This window comes from Tenrec ecaudatus, chromosome 5 (assembly GCF_050624435.1).
Source record: "Tenrec ecaudatus isolate mTenEca1 chromosome 5, mTenEca1.hap1, whole genome shotgun sequence".
In the NCBI taxonomy this organism is placed as follows: Eukaryota; Metazoa; Chordata; class Mammalia; order Afrosoricida; family Tenrecidae; genus Tenrec; species Tenrec ecaudatus.
In genome coordinates, this window is record NC_134534.1 from 34,702,421 (window position 1) to 34,717,526 (window position 15,106).

The 15,106-nt window shown below is 38.0% G+C and overlaps 1 protein-coding gene across 15 annotated transcripts in view; it reads right to left on the reverse strand.

Annotated features, from left to right (window-relative positions):
* Positions 1-15,106, reverse strand: part of RIMS2 (regulating synaptic membrane exocytosis 2) — a 575,734-nt gene that overhangs the window by 471,302 nt on the left and 89,326 nt on the right. For 4 of the 15 annotated variants that reach the window (XM_075549380.1, XM_075549381.1, XM_075549377.1 and 1 more), the window contains exon 2: positions 385-417. The exons of the other annotated variants lie outside the window; for them this stretch is intronic. In XM_075549380.1, the coding sequence (XP_075405495.1) occupies positions 385-417 (33 nt within the window). The remainder of the gene's footprint in view (positions 1-384; positions 418-15,106) is intronic. 15 annotated transcript variants of the gene reach the window in all.

Below are 15,106 nucleotides of genomic sequence, written 5' to 3' on the forward strand. Positions count from 1 at the left end.
GACTGAATAACCAAATGAATAACAGTGTAGGTCAAATGTTTTCTTATCCACAATAATAAAGAGACACAGGCACAAAAGCTACAGCCAATGGAAATGTGAGCTCCAATTACCATCCAGGCAAGAAGAATGTAGGGAAATTAAGATTTAACACTTAACCAGTCCACAAGCAGGCAGCAAAAAACTACATCCAGTCACTATGTGGATGAAGTAAGAAGCTGCAGGCAGCTCTCTTACAAGCCAGAAAGTCAGAAAGCAGAAGACACACTAGCGGCAGCTTCCTCAGTCCAGTATTAGGGAAAGCTCATACTACCCAAGGTGCGGAAAGCAGAATGTGGCAAAGGTACAGAGAAGTCAAGCCTACGCACTCTTAAGACATTTACTTACTGCGTCGGTTGTGCTTTGTGTTCTTCTTTAACCCTAAAAAGATAAGTTTGCACGACTGAGTGCAATATACTAAGAACTGTCTCTACAGATCTGTGGTCATATGAAGGGGACAAGGTACACAGAGAAGCTTAGTACTTCATCACATTACATATTTCAATTAATTTGAAACAAAAAAAGTTAAATCATTTGTTCTTAACCAAAAGAACTAATATGACAACAATCCTAAAGCAATAATTTAATAACCCTCAAGTTCTTGGCACATATTTATTGATGCTGAAGCCTTTGATGTATTAAATTATCCTATGAAGCCTAGTGACATTTACATTATTGATGTTAAATAGATTCCTATTTTATCTTTCTATTTCTTCTTTAGTATAAATTGGAATAAAGGCATAAGTATCTTAAATAAAATATAAGATTTATTTATGAATTTGTTTAGTCCTTAACTGGGCAAAAAAGATATTGGGGAGATTATGTATCCAATAAATCTAAAACTAACTACTGAATTATTAAATAATACTAAATTAAGACATCCATAATTTAAAGTAAATTATTCACAAAAATTAAATGGATTGAAAATGCATTTATACTGTGATCAACTCAGAATTCAATAATGCCTTGTCCAACAGTATACTGAGAAACTTTCACTCTAATCATGTGGGGAAAATTAATTTTAATAGTACCAAAAGCTATAAATTCATGATCAGAAATGCATTGAGAAGTACGCAGTCAATCCACAGGAGATGGGATGGCAACAATTACCTATTCCTCACTAAAAAAAAGTAAATTCCAAATTCATGAGTCACCCTGATGGGGGCACCCTCTGTAATTAGTAGGATTAACTTCTCTTTACATTTCTTTCATAAGATTAAACACTAATCCATATCATTTTCCTTTCACAATTTTCAGGACATGAAGGGGAACCTGGGCCAGTACAAAACAAGTCTCACAACGTTGGAAACCTTTGGGACACTTCTACTCTGTTAGTTTTTAATAAAATATGTAAAAATCTAATGCTATATACCAAGTGTTTTGGGCATGGACTGGATTGTCTAATATGCCTTTCTATTAACATAAGGAGCCCTGGTGGCACTGCCAGGTAAGCATGGGAACAACTAACTGAAAAGTTGGCGAATGAAACCCATCAACTAATCCCCTGAAAATAGACTTAATCTGCTCTGGTAAAAATTACCAACCTCAGAAACGCTATGTAGGGTCACTATGAGTTGAATGTGACTTGGCAGTAGTGGTTTCTTTCCAAAAAATGTACATAAGACCACAATGAATTAGGTATTTCTACTGCTCCAGTGTTACATGTACTAAAACTAAAATTTACAGAATTTGAGTACATATTCAAACACAAATTTTAAAATAAGAGCAAGGACTAATTTCCAGGCAATCTGATTACAGATCTTATGCTCATAATAATTGTGCCCTGCCATTTTCCAGGATCAGCATATATGCACAGACATAACATTACATCCATTCCTCACTTATTGACATGATTAGGTTCCAAAGACTAGGTCGTTATATGAAGGTAGCATTGGTCAAAAATGAAAGAGGACCACATCATATCCCCAAATGGAGAATGACTACATAATCGCATAGCGGCAAAGTTACATCATTACACAACTATATTTCACCATGACATAACTTACAAAGTACTTTATTGCATAACTGCCAAACCACTAAAATCCAGGACACGTCACCTCAACCATCACTGGTAGTTATTCTCACCTCACACTTCGGCATTCATTCCTGCCATACATACTTCATTAAGTAGATTTTTACTATGATCATAAATGTAAAATATCATATAATGAGGCAGTTGACAGTAAGGAGCAGGTCTAGTCCCTAAGAAAGTATTCAATGCTTTATATATTTCAATTCCTCCAACCAAATTTTGATTTTAATTCACTCTCAGGAAAACTGAGAAAAACAAAAAGAAATTAGAGGCAGGGTTAGGAAACATGACAGGCAGACTGTAAGTTTTACCTCAATAAGTATTTCCCAAATAATTCTGGAACAGCTTACCCAAACGTGTGAGCATACTGTCACACTGAACCACTACTTGTCTGTCACTTGTGCTATGGTGGTTTATATGTTTCTTTAATGCAGTGATGTTGGAACCTATGCCACCAGTACTTCACATACGAGCAGGGGAAGTATAGTGGACAGGCGAAGCTTCCAGACTAAAACATACTACAAGGAAGGATCCGGTAATCTACATCTGAAACATTAGCCAATGAAAACCTTAGGTGCATCACGGAACATTGTCTAACCCAGAGCCATTCAGGTTAGAAACTGGTTCTCCAAAATAGAATTGACTTTCACATGTGAAGAGAGGAAAGCTTTCCAGGCCTTCATTTGCTGAGGTGGCATGATGCAAAATGAGACGACACAGCTCCAAGTATTCATTAATAATCAGAACATAGAATGGACAAAGAATGGATCCAGGAACGCTGGAAGTCATCAGAAATGTCATTAAATGCAAAAGATCAATATCCTATTCATTACAGAGCTGAAATAGACTGTGATTGGTCATTCTGTAGCACATAATCATATAGTCTACTATTCCAAGAATAAAAAATTAATGTAGTGTCCCATGATGATCTAATGAGAATAATTCAAAATCTCTCCTTGAATAAAACATTATCAGTGACAGGATAAAATCTATGCACTTCAATATTAGTCAAAGTATGCACACACCACTAAGGCCAAAGAAAAAATGTTAAGATTTTTCCAACCTGAAATTCATTAATCATACAATCAAGATGCATTGATAATTACTAGTAACTAGACAGCTCAAATTGGAAACAAAAAAGAAACACCAGCAGATATAATAAGGTCCATAAGAGAATTGTGGGAATATTTTTTAAAACTTATCATTTTAATTTCTTTGGTCTGGGTATGGCCAAAAATTTATTTGATCAGTTTTATAATTATCAATAAGAGATTTTAATTTTTTCTCTTAATTTAAAAACTTATAGACAGGTATTCTTCAAAATACTTCCTTTCTCAATAAAATTTTTGATGATGTCCTTTTTTTTCATTCATGATCAGCTACGAGGAATTGAGCAAACTAAACCTTTATCACATAGAAAAAAGAAATAATAAGGGCAGATATCAGTGAAATAAAAACATGGGGGGATACCAATAGAATCAATAGCAAATATCCATTAAAAATGTTTTAATTATAAGCTTCTAGCAAGAGTGATTCCACATTACTCTTGGTTTTACAAAATAGTTTTGGCTATGCTAGTAGCTTTGGCTTTTCATATAAATTTAATAATCAGCATGACATCTATAAAATTTTTTCTGGTATTGTTATTGGGACTATGTTGACCCTTTGAATCAAATTAGAATTAACATCTTAATAGCAATGAGTATTACCATGCATAAACACAACATATCTCACATTTATTTTAGACCTTTGAATTTCTTAATCAGTGTTTTCACCTCACAGCAACCACATATGACAAAGTAGAAATACTCTAAAAGGTTTCTATGCTGTAATCTTCACAAAAGCAGATGGCTGTATCTTTTTCCAGCAGTCATTGTGGGGTTTGAACCACCAACCTTTCAATTATCAATTGAACACCTAACCACCACCTCGTCCTAGCTTATTTCACAAAGCAGAGGGTCATTTTTTCAGAACTGACAAAGAACAAAACTGATTGTTTTCTATAGTAGATGCAGAGTTACTTGATAAAGCAGAAAGGGTATCACATGTTTTAGATGAGTAACCACACTGCTTAAATACACACAATCACACCAAAATACTCTGAAATTATTTGGCATCATCACTACCAATCATATAATTGTATATCCAGAAGAGATGTTAAGACATTATTTGAGAGATTAAGTTAAAAATTAAAAATGCATAGGAGAAAGAAAATAAATAAGCAAGAAATACCTTATGTTATTGGAGTTGCAGGCAATTTTATCTTTTCAGTTTCTACTTTCCATTTTCCCCCCGAATCCAATTATATTTTTCTCTTCATTAAACAAGTAACACAAATTTTATTTTGAAATGCCATTTGGTTTTAAAAAAATGTTCTAGGCTTATAGGTCATTTAAAGATGAATCAATGTCAAACATAATAGTCTAAATTCCATTTCCATGAAAAACAACTTTCAGTCAGCAAAGCGTGTTGACAATGGTGGCCTGGTGGTAAGTGCTTATGCACTGGGCTGCTAACCGCCTGGTCAGCAGTTTGAAACCATCACACACTTCAAGGGAAAACGATGAGGCTTTCTACTCATGTCAAATTTTATAGAAACCCTGTGGATTTCGGAGGCAGTTCAATTCTGTCCCATAGGGTCACTCTGAATGGAACTGACAAAGGCAGGTTGTTTGGTTTGGGCTGGGTTGGTGTTGAAAACAGAGTTCCCACACTTCCCCGCTTCCATCCATCCCCCCTCAGGACCGAATCACTTCCCCGCTTCCTTCATTCCCCCGTCAGCACTAGGACTTCCAAAAATACCCAAACCCACTGCCATCTAGTCAATTCTGACTCAAACTGGCCCTATTTAGGGTCTTTGAGGGTATCGCAGCAGCCTTCTCCCTTGGAGTGGCTAGTGGGTTTGAACCACCAACGTTTCTGTTAGCAATCCAATGCTTACCCCACAGTGCCACCAGGGCTATACCAACAAAACTTCTTAAACTGTGGCTTGAGACCCTCATTTGGGGTCATGCAACTGAATGTGGTGCTTCAGAAATTTGGCAACAGTACACAGACTCTGAACTCGCAAGGAACAAAAAGTAATTCAAAAGCAAACAGGTAATAAATCCGGTGTTTCTGACAGTGCTTGCCCATGTTGCAAATTTCTTTGGCAAAAGAAGCCATGAGTGTAAAAAGTTTAAGAAGCCCTGCTTTCATAGAGAGACTTAGCATTGATCCAGGGCAAGGGGTTTGTGCTCAATTGGTAAAGAAATGCTTGGCAGTTCAAACCCACCCATGGCTTTGCAGAAGAAATGCCTGGTAATCTCCTTCCTTAGAAACTACATCCAAGTGAACCAATAGAGCAGTTCTACTCTATAACACGGGGGCTTGTAATGAAACAGAATCAACCCAATGGCACAGAGCAGAGCAGGGTTTCTCAAAGAACAGGAAAAAAAACCAACGCAACCTTCATAAATGCTCTCTGATTCTTTGGAAATCTTTGGCAGCTTTCTACGGACATTAGAGAATATATGGTGATGTGATTTAGTCTACCAATTTTGTTTGAGAAATCCAATTTTTTCCCCTACTTTTTCCAGCTTTCAAATATAGTACTGTCCACAAGCAGTTAGCCAAGCAGCCGGGAGGCCTGCTTCCATCGCTGAGGCATTTGGAGATGTCTAAAACAGTGTACATTCTTTTATGATAAAATTACTGGAAACATAAAGAAAGGAAGTAGCAGCGATAAATCGTGCTGACCCAGCACAGGTTATTTGTTCTCAACAGGATGGTGGACAACAGAGCCTGCTGTCACAACATCTGAGAGCACCAAGAATTGCCTGAAATAAACTGAAAAGAGAAAGACAGAGTGGTTCTTTTTCCTCCCTAGGATACTTCACAAGAAAAGAGGGGCCTGGAGCTTTTATTCTCAATACTGGAGGTTAATTTAAAACAAGCGGATTTCCCAACTGGATTTTGTTCATTTTCATATGGCAAGAGTATGGTCTTTGGAGTCAAGCCAACAGGGCTTGAATATTGGGTCTAGCAGTCACATGATCAATTACGCAAGCATTTTCTAATATTTGCAAAAATGAGGCCAAAAATGGTCGCCTACCTCGTTGGGTGGCTTTTAGGATTAAATAAAGTGATGGATAAAAGTGCATGGTGCATGTTTCCTCACCCTCTAAACCTCTCTACATGTGTGAACTATTTCAAACTTATGAAACTTACAATTATATAAGTTTATAAACTTATAAGTGACACATGATATGCCTGAATTATGTAGATTCATTTCCTTGATACAGATCAGAAATGTTTGAACCAGTTTTTTTAGCAGGAAAGGACAATAAAGGGAGGGGGGTGTAACTATAGGAGATTATCAAGTTCAGACTTCCCTCTACGTCTAGGCAGATGTATCAGTCAATAAACATCATCTGATGACCTTCAACACAAGGTTGTAGTAGGAACGCTTCTCAAAGCCTAAGGAAAAAGGGGCACAAATATGAAGATATATTCCATTTGTTCCAGAATAAACTAAGTTATTGATTATTTTGAGGAGCTTATGTCTATGGTTATCTCTAGTTTAAATGACTAAAACCTACAAGTTGGAGTCACTAGAATAAAGAAATCCCACATAATAGGTAATACCATGAATCAAACATACAAAGCACAAACCCAGTGCCAACCAGTGGGTTTTGATGCCTATCAACCCTACAGGGCAGTGTAAAACTGTTCCACAGGGCTCCTGACAGTGTAAATCTGTTGAAGGAAAGCTGACTCATCTTTCTGCCTCTGAGCAGCTGGTGAGCTTGAAATGCTGACCTTGCAGTTAGGACTGCTGGCCTGACAGCCCATCAGAATTCCTTATTAGATGACACAAACTGTTTGCTCTTGATTGTTAACCTGAAGGTGTCGCTTCAAACCCACCTATTCAGCAGCAGAAAAGGCTTTTCAATCTACTTCCACTTAAATTACAGTCAAAAAAGTAGTTTGGAACCCCATCCGAATAAAAGAAAAGTGGAGAAAATGAAAGACACATGGGAAGAATTATTCCAAGGGACTAATGGAAATGGACCGCCAATCCTCGGTCTCCACACTCCTGAGACAGGAACTAGATAGTGCCCAGATGCTGCTCTGAAAGGCCCAGACAAGAATAGGAGGCAACTGTGGTACAAAACTCAAAATCACAAAAAGTGGCAGGCTTACTAGTCAGCTAGAAACAGGTGGGACCACTGAGACAATGGCCCTACATTCCCTTCAGGCCTGGAAATGAACTCACCCCCGTGACTGAATATCGAGCCAAACAACAGACATGTTGACCAGGTGAACAGGAACACCAGGATTGGTAACACACCTTAAAGCAATCAAACCATTTGAGATCAAAAGGGCAGCATGTATCCAAGAACAGAGACCAGAAGGGGGAAAGGTAGGGAAGAAGAAGGAATGGAGATGTGGGACACAGGAAGGAGGTAGGATAAGTGACGTTACACGTAGGGATTACAATGAAGGACATAAAACAAAATGTCTATGAATTATTAAATGGAAAACATTTGAATTGTTGAATGGATTATCCGCTCTATAAACCCTCACCAAATTAAAAAAATTTTATTTTAAAAAGCAAAAACATATGGAACAGTTCTACTCTGTAATGTATGGGGTCGCCATGACTCTGAATAATAGACTCCACAGCATCTGATTTTCATCATTAAAAGCAAAATCTCAAAGTGGATTAATGTTTTACAGGTGAGAGATAAAACACATCTTAGAGTGAATGAAAACCTCTTAAAATTATAAATGATGGAAAACACGATGCCTCTGACAACTGACAAGTAAAGACATTTGTTCAATAGAGGGCATCACATATCAAATAAACAGGTAGGGCACCATTATCTGCAACCTCAGTAAGTAATATCTGGACTACTCAAAGAACTCCTAAAAATCAACAAGAAAAAGAAAAGAAATCCAATGAAAATTAAATGCGGACAATGCCAGCTTCACCGCTCAATGCCAGTGGGGAGCTTTGAGTCAAGCGTCTTTGTTTGACAAGGTTCAAGACCAGAATTTCTTTTTCTGTCACTGTAGAAATTCTCCTCTTGCAGATATGTACATGTGTTTAACATTAACACATCAGATATTAATGTCAGATTAACTGTAGTTAACTGTTATTACTTTTCACCAAATATTCCCCTAAGTCCTCCCTGCAATGATCCCTCTATGTCAGTGGTTCTCAACCTTCCTAATGCTGCGACCCTTTCATATAGTTCCTCATGTGTGGTGACCATAAAATTATATTGTTGCTACTTCATCACTATAATTTTGCTACTGTTATAAATAAGGCAACCCCTGTGAAAGGGTTGTTCAACACCCAAAGGGGTTGCAACCCACAGGTTGAGAACCACTGCTCTATGAGATGATTACACGGCCCCATCCTGCTGAACTTAGGAGTTGCTTGTCTGATGACATTCAGCAAAAGAGCAGTAATTATTGGGCAGAAGCTTTATTAATCACTGCATGGACTGCCATCTCTCTTTTCACTCTACCATAGGCATTGCTCACTGCTATAGAGTTGGTGCCAATTCAAAGCAACCCTATAAAGCTAGGTAGAGCTGCCCCTGTGAGTGTCTGCAACTGTAAGTCTGCCGAAGTAGAAAGCCTCATCTTTTTCCCTTGGAGCTGGCTGGTGGTCTCGAACTGTTTGCCTTGTGGGCCGCAGACCAACGAATAATCACTATGCCAAGAGAAGCATTACAGATAGAGGTTAATCCACCAGCCTGAGTCCCAAAATGAAGACTTCAAGGAACCAAAATATAATGAGACTGAGAAATAAATCTCTGTTTAAAAAGAGGTTCCTGAAATTTAAGCTGGGGCCTGGTATCCTTCGGGTGTACCGCTGTGGTTACAGAGATGACAAGTGGGTTACATGTAAAGGGGGAAAGTATATAAAAGGATGGAGTGAGGTCTGACAAAGGGAAGACCTGTGGATGGTGAGAAAAATTATCATTTACAAAGAAATAAGCAGCACTAAAAGATGAAAAGGAGAGGAGATCAGAACACATCACACAACATGGGGAACTGAGACACAGACCATTGTGTTCCATCTGGAAAAACTGTCACAAGGTGCCACACAATACCTAGAGAAGCCTTCTAATTACAAAGTAGAGCAGTCCACTAGCAAATACTTTTTAATCACCCATTATGTCAGGCATGGGTCTAGGTACTACATACATAAAATGAAAGAACAAGACAGCAAAGAGCCAAAATAAGGTGATTTCAAAATTCTCACATTCTAGTTCAGAAGCCATATTCTAGAACAGAGCATTGTCACAGAAGAAATAAGAAAGTGAATTCAATATTAAGACATTTGTTTGCAATACCTTTGTATTCATAAAAGGTATAAAAATAAAGAATAAACAGCCCCATCCCACCCCTTTGCAAAAAAAAAAAAGAAGAACTCACCATCATCTATTAGATGCCAACTCATAATGACCCTATAGAACAAAGAGAACTGCCCCTTGGGGTTTGTAAAACATGAAAAGTCTGTAGGAAAGCACACAGCCTCATCTTTCTCCCACAGAATAGTTGGTGGGTTTGAACCACTGACCTTGAAAGTCACCAAGAACTTATTAACTACTACACTACCTTGAAATTTCCAAAATGGTCTCTTTTGCATTAATTCATGGAATCTTCACATCATACAAAGTCAGAATATTACTAATAATGAATCCCACTTAGACAAAGAAAGTTCATTCAATTTATGTGAAACCATCAAGATCACTGTTATAAAGGTAGGAACAATGAAGGATAAAAGCAAGGGGAGTTAAATTTAGTCAACATTCAACACATATTTATAGAGTACACATAAGTCTGCAATAACAGCTATAATTGTATACATGTGGAAATATAATAGATTATATACCTGCTGACTTTCTAACCTTACCTATTATATTTTCATTAAGGTTAATTGTTCCTTTATCCTCCTCACTTGAGTACAAACACACTGCCATAAAGTCAATTCCAACTCACAGTGGCCCTGACAGCATACTGGGTCACACGCTGGGCTGCTAACAAGATCAGAAGTCTGAAACCACCAGCCGCTCCACAGAAGTGAAATGAGGTTTCTATTCATGTAAATACTTAGCCTTGGAAACCCACAGGGCAGCTCTACTCTGTCCTACAGGGACACTATAAAACACTTCACTGATACTTATGAATTTTACTCAATAAATGTTTTGTTAAATAATTGAGTGAACATTAAATTTACAAGTACTTTAATACTTTCAGGAGAAACAGCAAACATTCCATTACCATAAAAATTACAGCCTCGGAAACCCAAAGGGGTAGTTCCACTGTGTCCTGTAGGGTAGTTTTGAATCAGAACTGTTTCCATGACAGTGAGTTGGGTTTTTGGTTTAACATGTTAGATGTCACATTATCTGCAACAGAGTTACTGTTTAACGGAAGTTTAGGTGTTAACTCATAGACAGATGTTTCTTTCAGTTATTTCTGTTAAGAGGATTGCTGAATATTTAATAGCTAAATTATGGTTCACAGATTGAAAATTTTTGTTCATAATAAATCATTATTGTTAAGTTAACACCCTCATTTATTACAAATTAATTACAATCATTTACTTCTACCATTTTTTAAAATTAGTGTAGAAAAATGAATAGGGCAGTCTTTAAATATGAAGCAATACATTATCTAAAGGCAAAAAAGAAGAAATAATAATTATACCAACAACAAAGTAATCTTTATCCACGAACTATTACAGTTTTGTTGGTTGGTAGAGCTCACAATATACAAAACTGCTAATACGTTCAAAATGACTAAAAACAGCTGTTTCAAACAAAGAAGATACAAGTGAGTGATTTTAGAGGAAGTATATAACAAGATAATAAAATATTTAAAAGTTGATGTCCTTTGGGCATTACCAAAAAAGAAGTTCTCAATTTTACACATCAGAACTACCAACTTCCCTGACTGTGCGATAATGATAAACCCAACCACTTCCATCAGATCAATTCAAACTCACAATGATCCTACATAGGATTTCTGAGACTATTAATTCCTGAGACCAATAAACAGCCACATCTTTTTCCCTCAGAGAGGCCAATGGGTTTGAACCACTGACCTTAAAGATAATGATATAAAAACCCACTGCCATCAAGTCCGTTCCGAATCAAAGAGACGCTACACAGTGCTTCCTAGACTGTGAATGTTTAATGGAGCAGATATCCTCATTTTTTTTCCTGAAGATAATGATCCCTATAAACAAGCGGCTATCTAGCTGAGAAGCAACAAAGCCCACAAAGAAGAAGCACACCAGCCTGTGTGACCATGAGGTGTCGAAGGGATCAGGTATCAGACATCTAAGAACAAAAAATTGTATCATTGTGAATGAGGAGTAGTGCGGAGTGGGGACCCAAAGCCCATCTGTAGGCAACTGGACATTCCTTTACAGAAGAGTCACGGAGAGGAGAAGAGCCAGTCAGGGTGCAGTGTAGCAATGATGAAACATACAACTTTCCTCTAGTGCTTTATTGCTTCCTCCCACCCACTATCATGATCCCAATTCTATCTTACAAATCCAGCTTAACCAGAGGATATACACTGGTACAGATAAGAACTGGAAACACGGGGAATCCAGGATACATGAACCCCTCAGAACCAGTGGTGAAAGTGGCAATACCGGGAGGTGGATGGAAGGTGGGGTAAAAAGGGAAAACTGATTACAAGGATCCACTTATAAACACAAACAACAGAAAAGTGGGTGAAGGGAGACGTCGGACAGTGTAAGAGATAACAACATAATAATAATTCATAAATTATCAAGGTTCATGAGAGAGGGGCGCGGGGAGGGAGGGGAAAAATGAGGAGCTGATACCAAGGGCTCAAGTAGAAAGAAAATGTTTTGAGAATGATGATGGCAACAAAAGTGCTTGACACAATGGATGGATGCATGGATTATGGTAAGAGTTGTACGAGCCCCTAATAAAATTATTTTTAAAGGTAGCAAATATTAAACCAAAAAAAGATAATGATCCTCACCTCCTCACTGGCCTAGAATGATAGTCATTATATGGAGTAGCAACCCTAAAAGGATAGTCAACCCAAACCAGAAAATCACTCACTGTCATCAAGTCAATTCCCACTCAGAGCAACCCTCTAGAACAGAGTAGAAAGTCCCTGTAGGTTTTTGAAATATAAATCTTTATAAGAGTAGAAAGTCTCATCTTTCTCAGGCAGAAATAAAGAAAACACCAGAGATACTGGTGGCGTCAAACGGCTGGCTAACCCTGCAGTTAGCAGCCCAACATGTAATCCACTAACTACTCCAACACAGCAATCTGATAAAATCATGTATTAAGAGTGAAAAATGCCACTTGTGCTTTTGCAAAAGTAGAAATACTTTCATGTATACTACCCTAAACTCACTGTCATCAAGTCTTGTCTGACTCATAGGGGCCCCAAAAGGGAGAGCCGAACTGCCCCTTTGGGTTTCCGAAGTTGTAAATCTTTCTTGGAGCAGGAAAGCCTCATCTTTCACCCACACAGCAGCTGATGGATTTGAACTGTTGGGCCAGGTGGTTAGCAGCACAACATTTAACCCACTACTCCACCAGGGCTCCAATTGTTAGGCCTTTCAAAACCTAAAGGCACAAGTTCCTTTATATAACTGGATGCTGGCTTAAAGCCCTCTCATCCTAAGTACTAGTACTGACTCTCCAAGGTTACAGAGAGACTGGATACATGAAAACAAACTATAACCACATCCATCTAACAATTCACAAATTCAAGTTCACAGAATCTGAAACTTCTTTGTCGTTAGTCCACCATTGTTAACAAATTATGTACTTGATAATATAACAAGGCCCTTCTCAATACTTGTCCTCATGAAGAGATCACTGAAGATATGGGTGCCAAAGTGTGGTGACACTATCAGAAAGAGTGTCAGGGGTCTTAAAGGTTTGTCATCTAAGTGAGGTGCCTGCTAAGTTCACATGGAAGAATCACATCAGCATTTACATGGAAGAATCACATCAGCCTGGGTGATCCAAGAATTGTAGATAATGAAATTTAATCCTGGAGAAGGGAATTATACTAGAGCTTAAATTCTGAGTATTTGGTTTGCAGTAGGCTATGGATGACAGTGAAAATCCAAAATGTATTTGCAGGGCTCCTATATGGATTAAGCATCCCATGAATTCTTTTTTACCTTTGACCAGGGCTGTGAAGAGCTTGCTATTAGACAAGAGTACACTGGAAACTGGATTATTTAAGACAAAAACAAACAAACCAAAATGATTGCCATTCAGTTCATGCCAACTCATAGTGAACCTGTAGGACAGTAAGAACTTCCCCTGTGAATTTACAAGACTGTAATTCTTTAGGGACCTAGAAAGCCATGTGTGTTAGACATGGTTAGCTAGAGAAATGAAACCAGGGCACTTATGATTTTATAGACAGATACAGATAGATAGATAGATAGATAGATAGATAGATAGATAGATAGATAGATAGATAGAGCATGAAGGAATAATAACAACTAATTAGCCCACACAGCAGTACAGAGGGCTCAGTTCAAATCACTTCCGTGGAGGTGTTAATATACTGGAAGTCCTTCAACTCACAAGGGCCACTGGGTCCAAGTCAAGGAAGCAGACAGCTGAGTCTTCCACAGGGCAATGCAGGCAGTCCAGCCACAGGCAACAAACAGCAGGGCGAGTCACCAACAGTCAACAAGGTCCAACAGTCCCAAGCTCAAGAAATGGATACACCAGCAGCAATGGCAAAGCATGTCTTCAAGGAACCTCAAGCTCTAGCAACATAATCCACAGGTTCACAGTCCCACAGGTAGTATACCTCACGAGTTGAGGCAGAGAATTATCAGCGGCACTCTGGTCCGATCACCAGAAAGCAAGAGAGAGAGAGGTGGGGCTCACCGAGCCATTTATCTTTGCCCTCCAATCAAACTGCAACTTTGTTAATCCCATGTGCTCTTATTAGCCTGGTTGGCACAATAAACCTACCTATCACACCGTCTTTCTCCATCAGAGCAGCTGGTGGTTTCAAATGCTGATCTTATAGTTAGTAGCCCAATGCATAATGACTAGTTTGTAAAATGTCTGTTTCCTTTTCAGTTGAGGTTTTTAGTTTTATTATCGATGCATGGTTTTGTTTTGTTTTTTGTTTGGGGGGGAGGGGGCTGATACATTTTTCTGTATATGAAATCCAGGATAGGTAAATCTATAAAGACTGGACTAATGGTTTCTTAGAGGTCTGGCAGGGAAGGCTGAGGAAAAATGAGGAGCTAATAATAATGAGAACAAGAAGGAAGCAAATGTTCTAAAATTGATTGTGGTGATGATTTCACAACTCTTTTTAATATGATTAAACTGTTGAATTGTAGGGTATGTGAATTATATGTCAATAAGACTTTTTATTAAAGTACTTGTTAATAAGAAAGAAAAATTCATTTGGAAGAATATACATAGTGAGAAAAGAAAACAAAAAAGAAACTTCAGCTCTAGAAAAGCCAGAGTAAGTGCACAGCATAAAGCAAAAACTAAGCCTCCACCCTTACCACTGCCTATGTTATGGTAAACTCTGAATTCACCATCTCCTTAATAATATTACATTCCATTTCAGCTCCCTAGGCCACTAAATCTATTCTAAGTTAATTTAAAGTAAGAACAGATGGAGCGATATAAGCCAGAGTTTCTGATATAAGCTACATTAGGATCATCAAGATTCCATAATAATTCTTAAAATGTTTAAAATGACAATAAAGGTGCCTGAAATCAGGGCTAAGGATGGACTGAATGCCTAAGTACTTCATGCTCTTTTTATATTCTCCCGGGGGTGCAATGATTAAGCACTCAGCCACTAACTGAAAGGCAGGTGGTTCAAACCTACTCAGAGGTTCCGGAACAAAGGAGAAAATCCTGGCTATACACTCTCAAAAATTACAGCCTAGAAAATCCTATTGGACAGTTCTATCTGAAACATGGGGTCACGATAGGTTTCAAATCATTTTGCTCTGTGAGCAAAAGAGTTGCA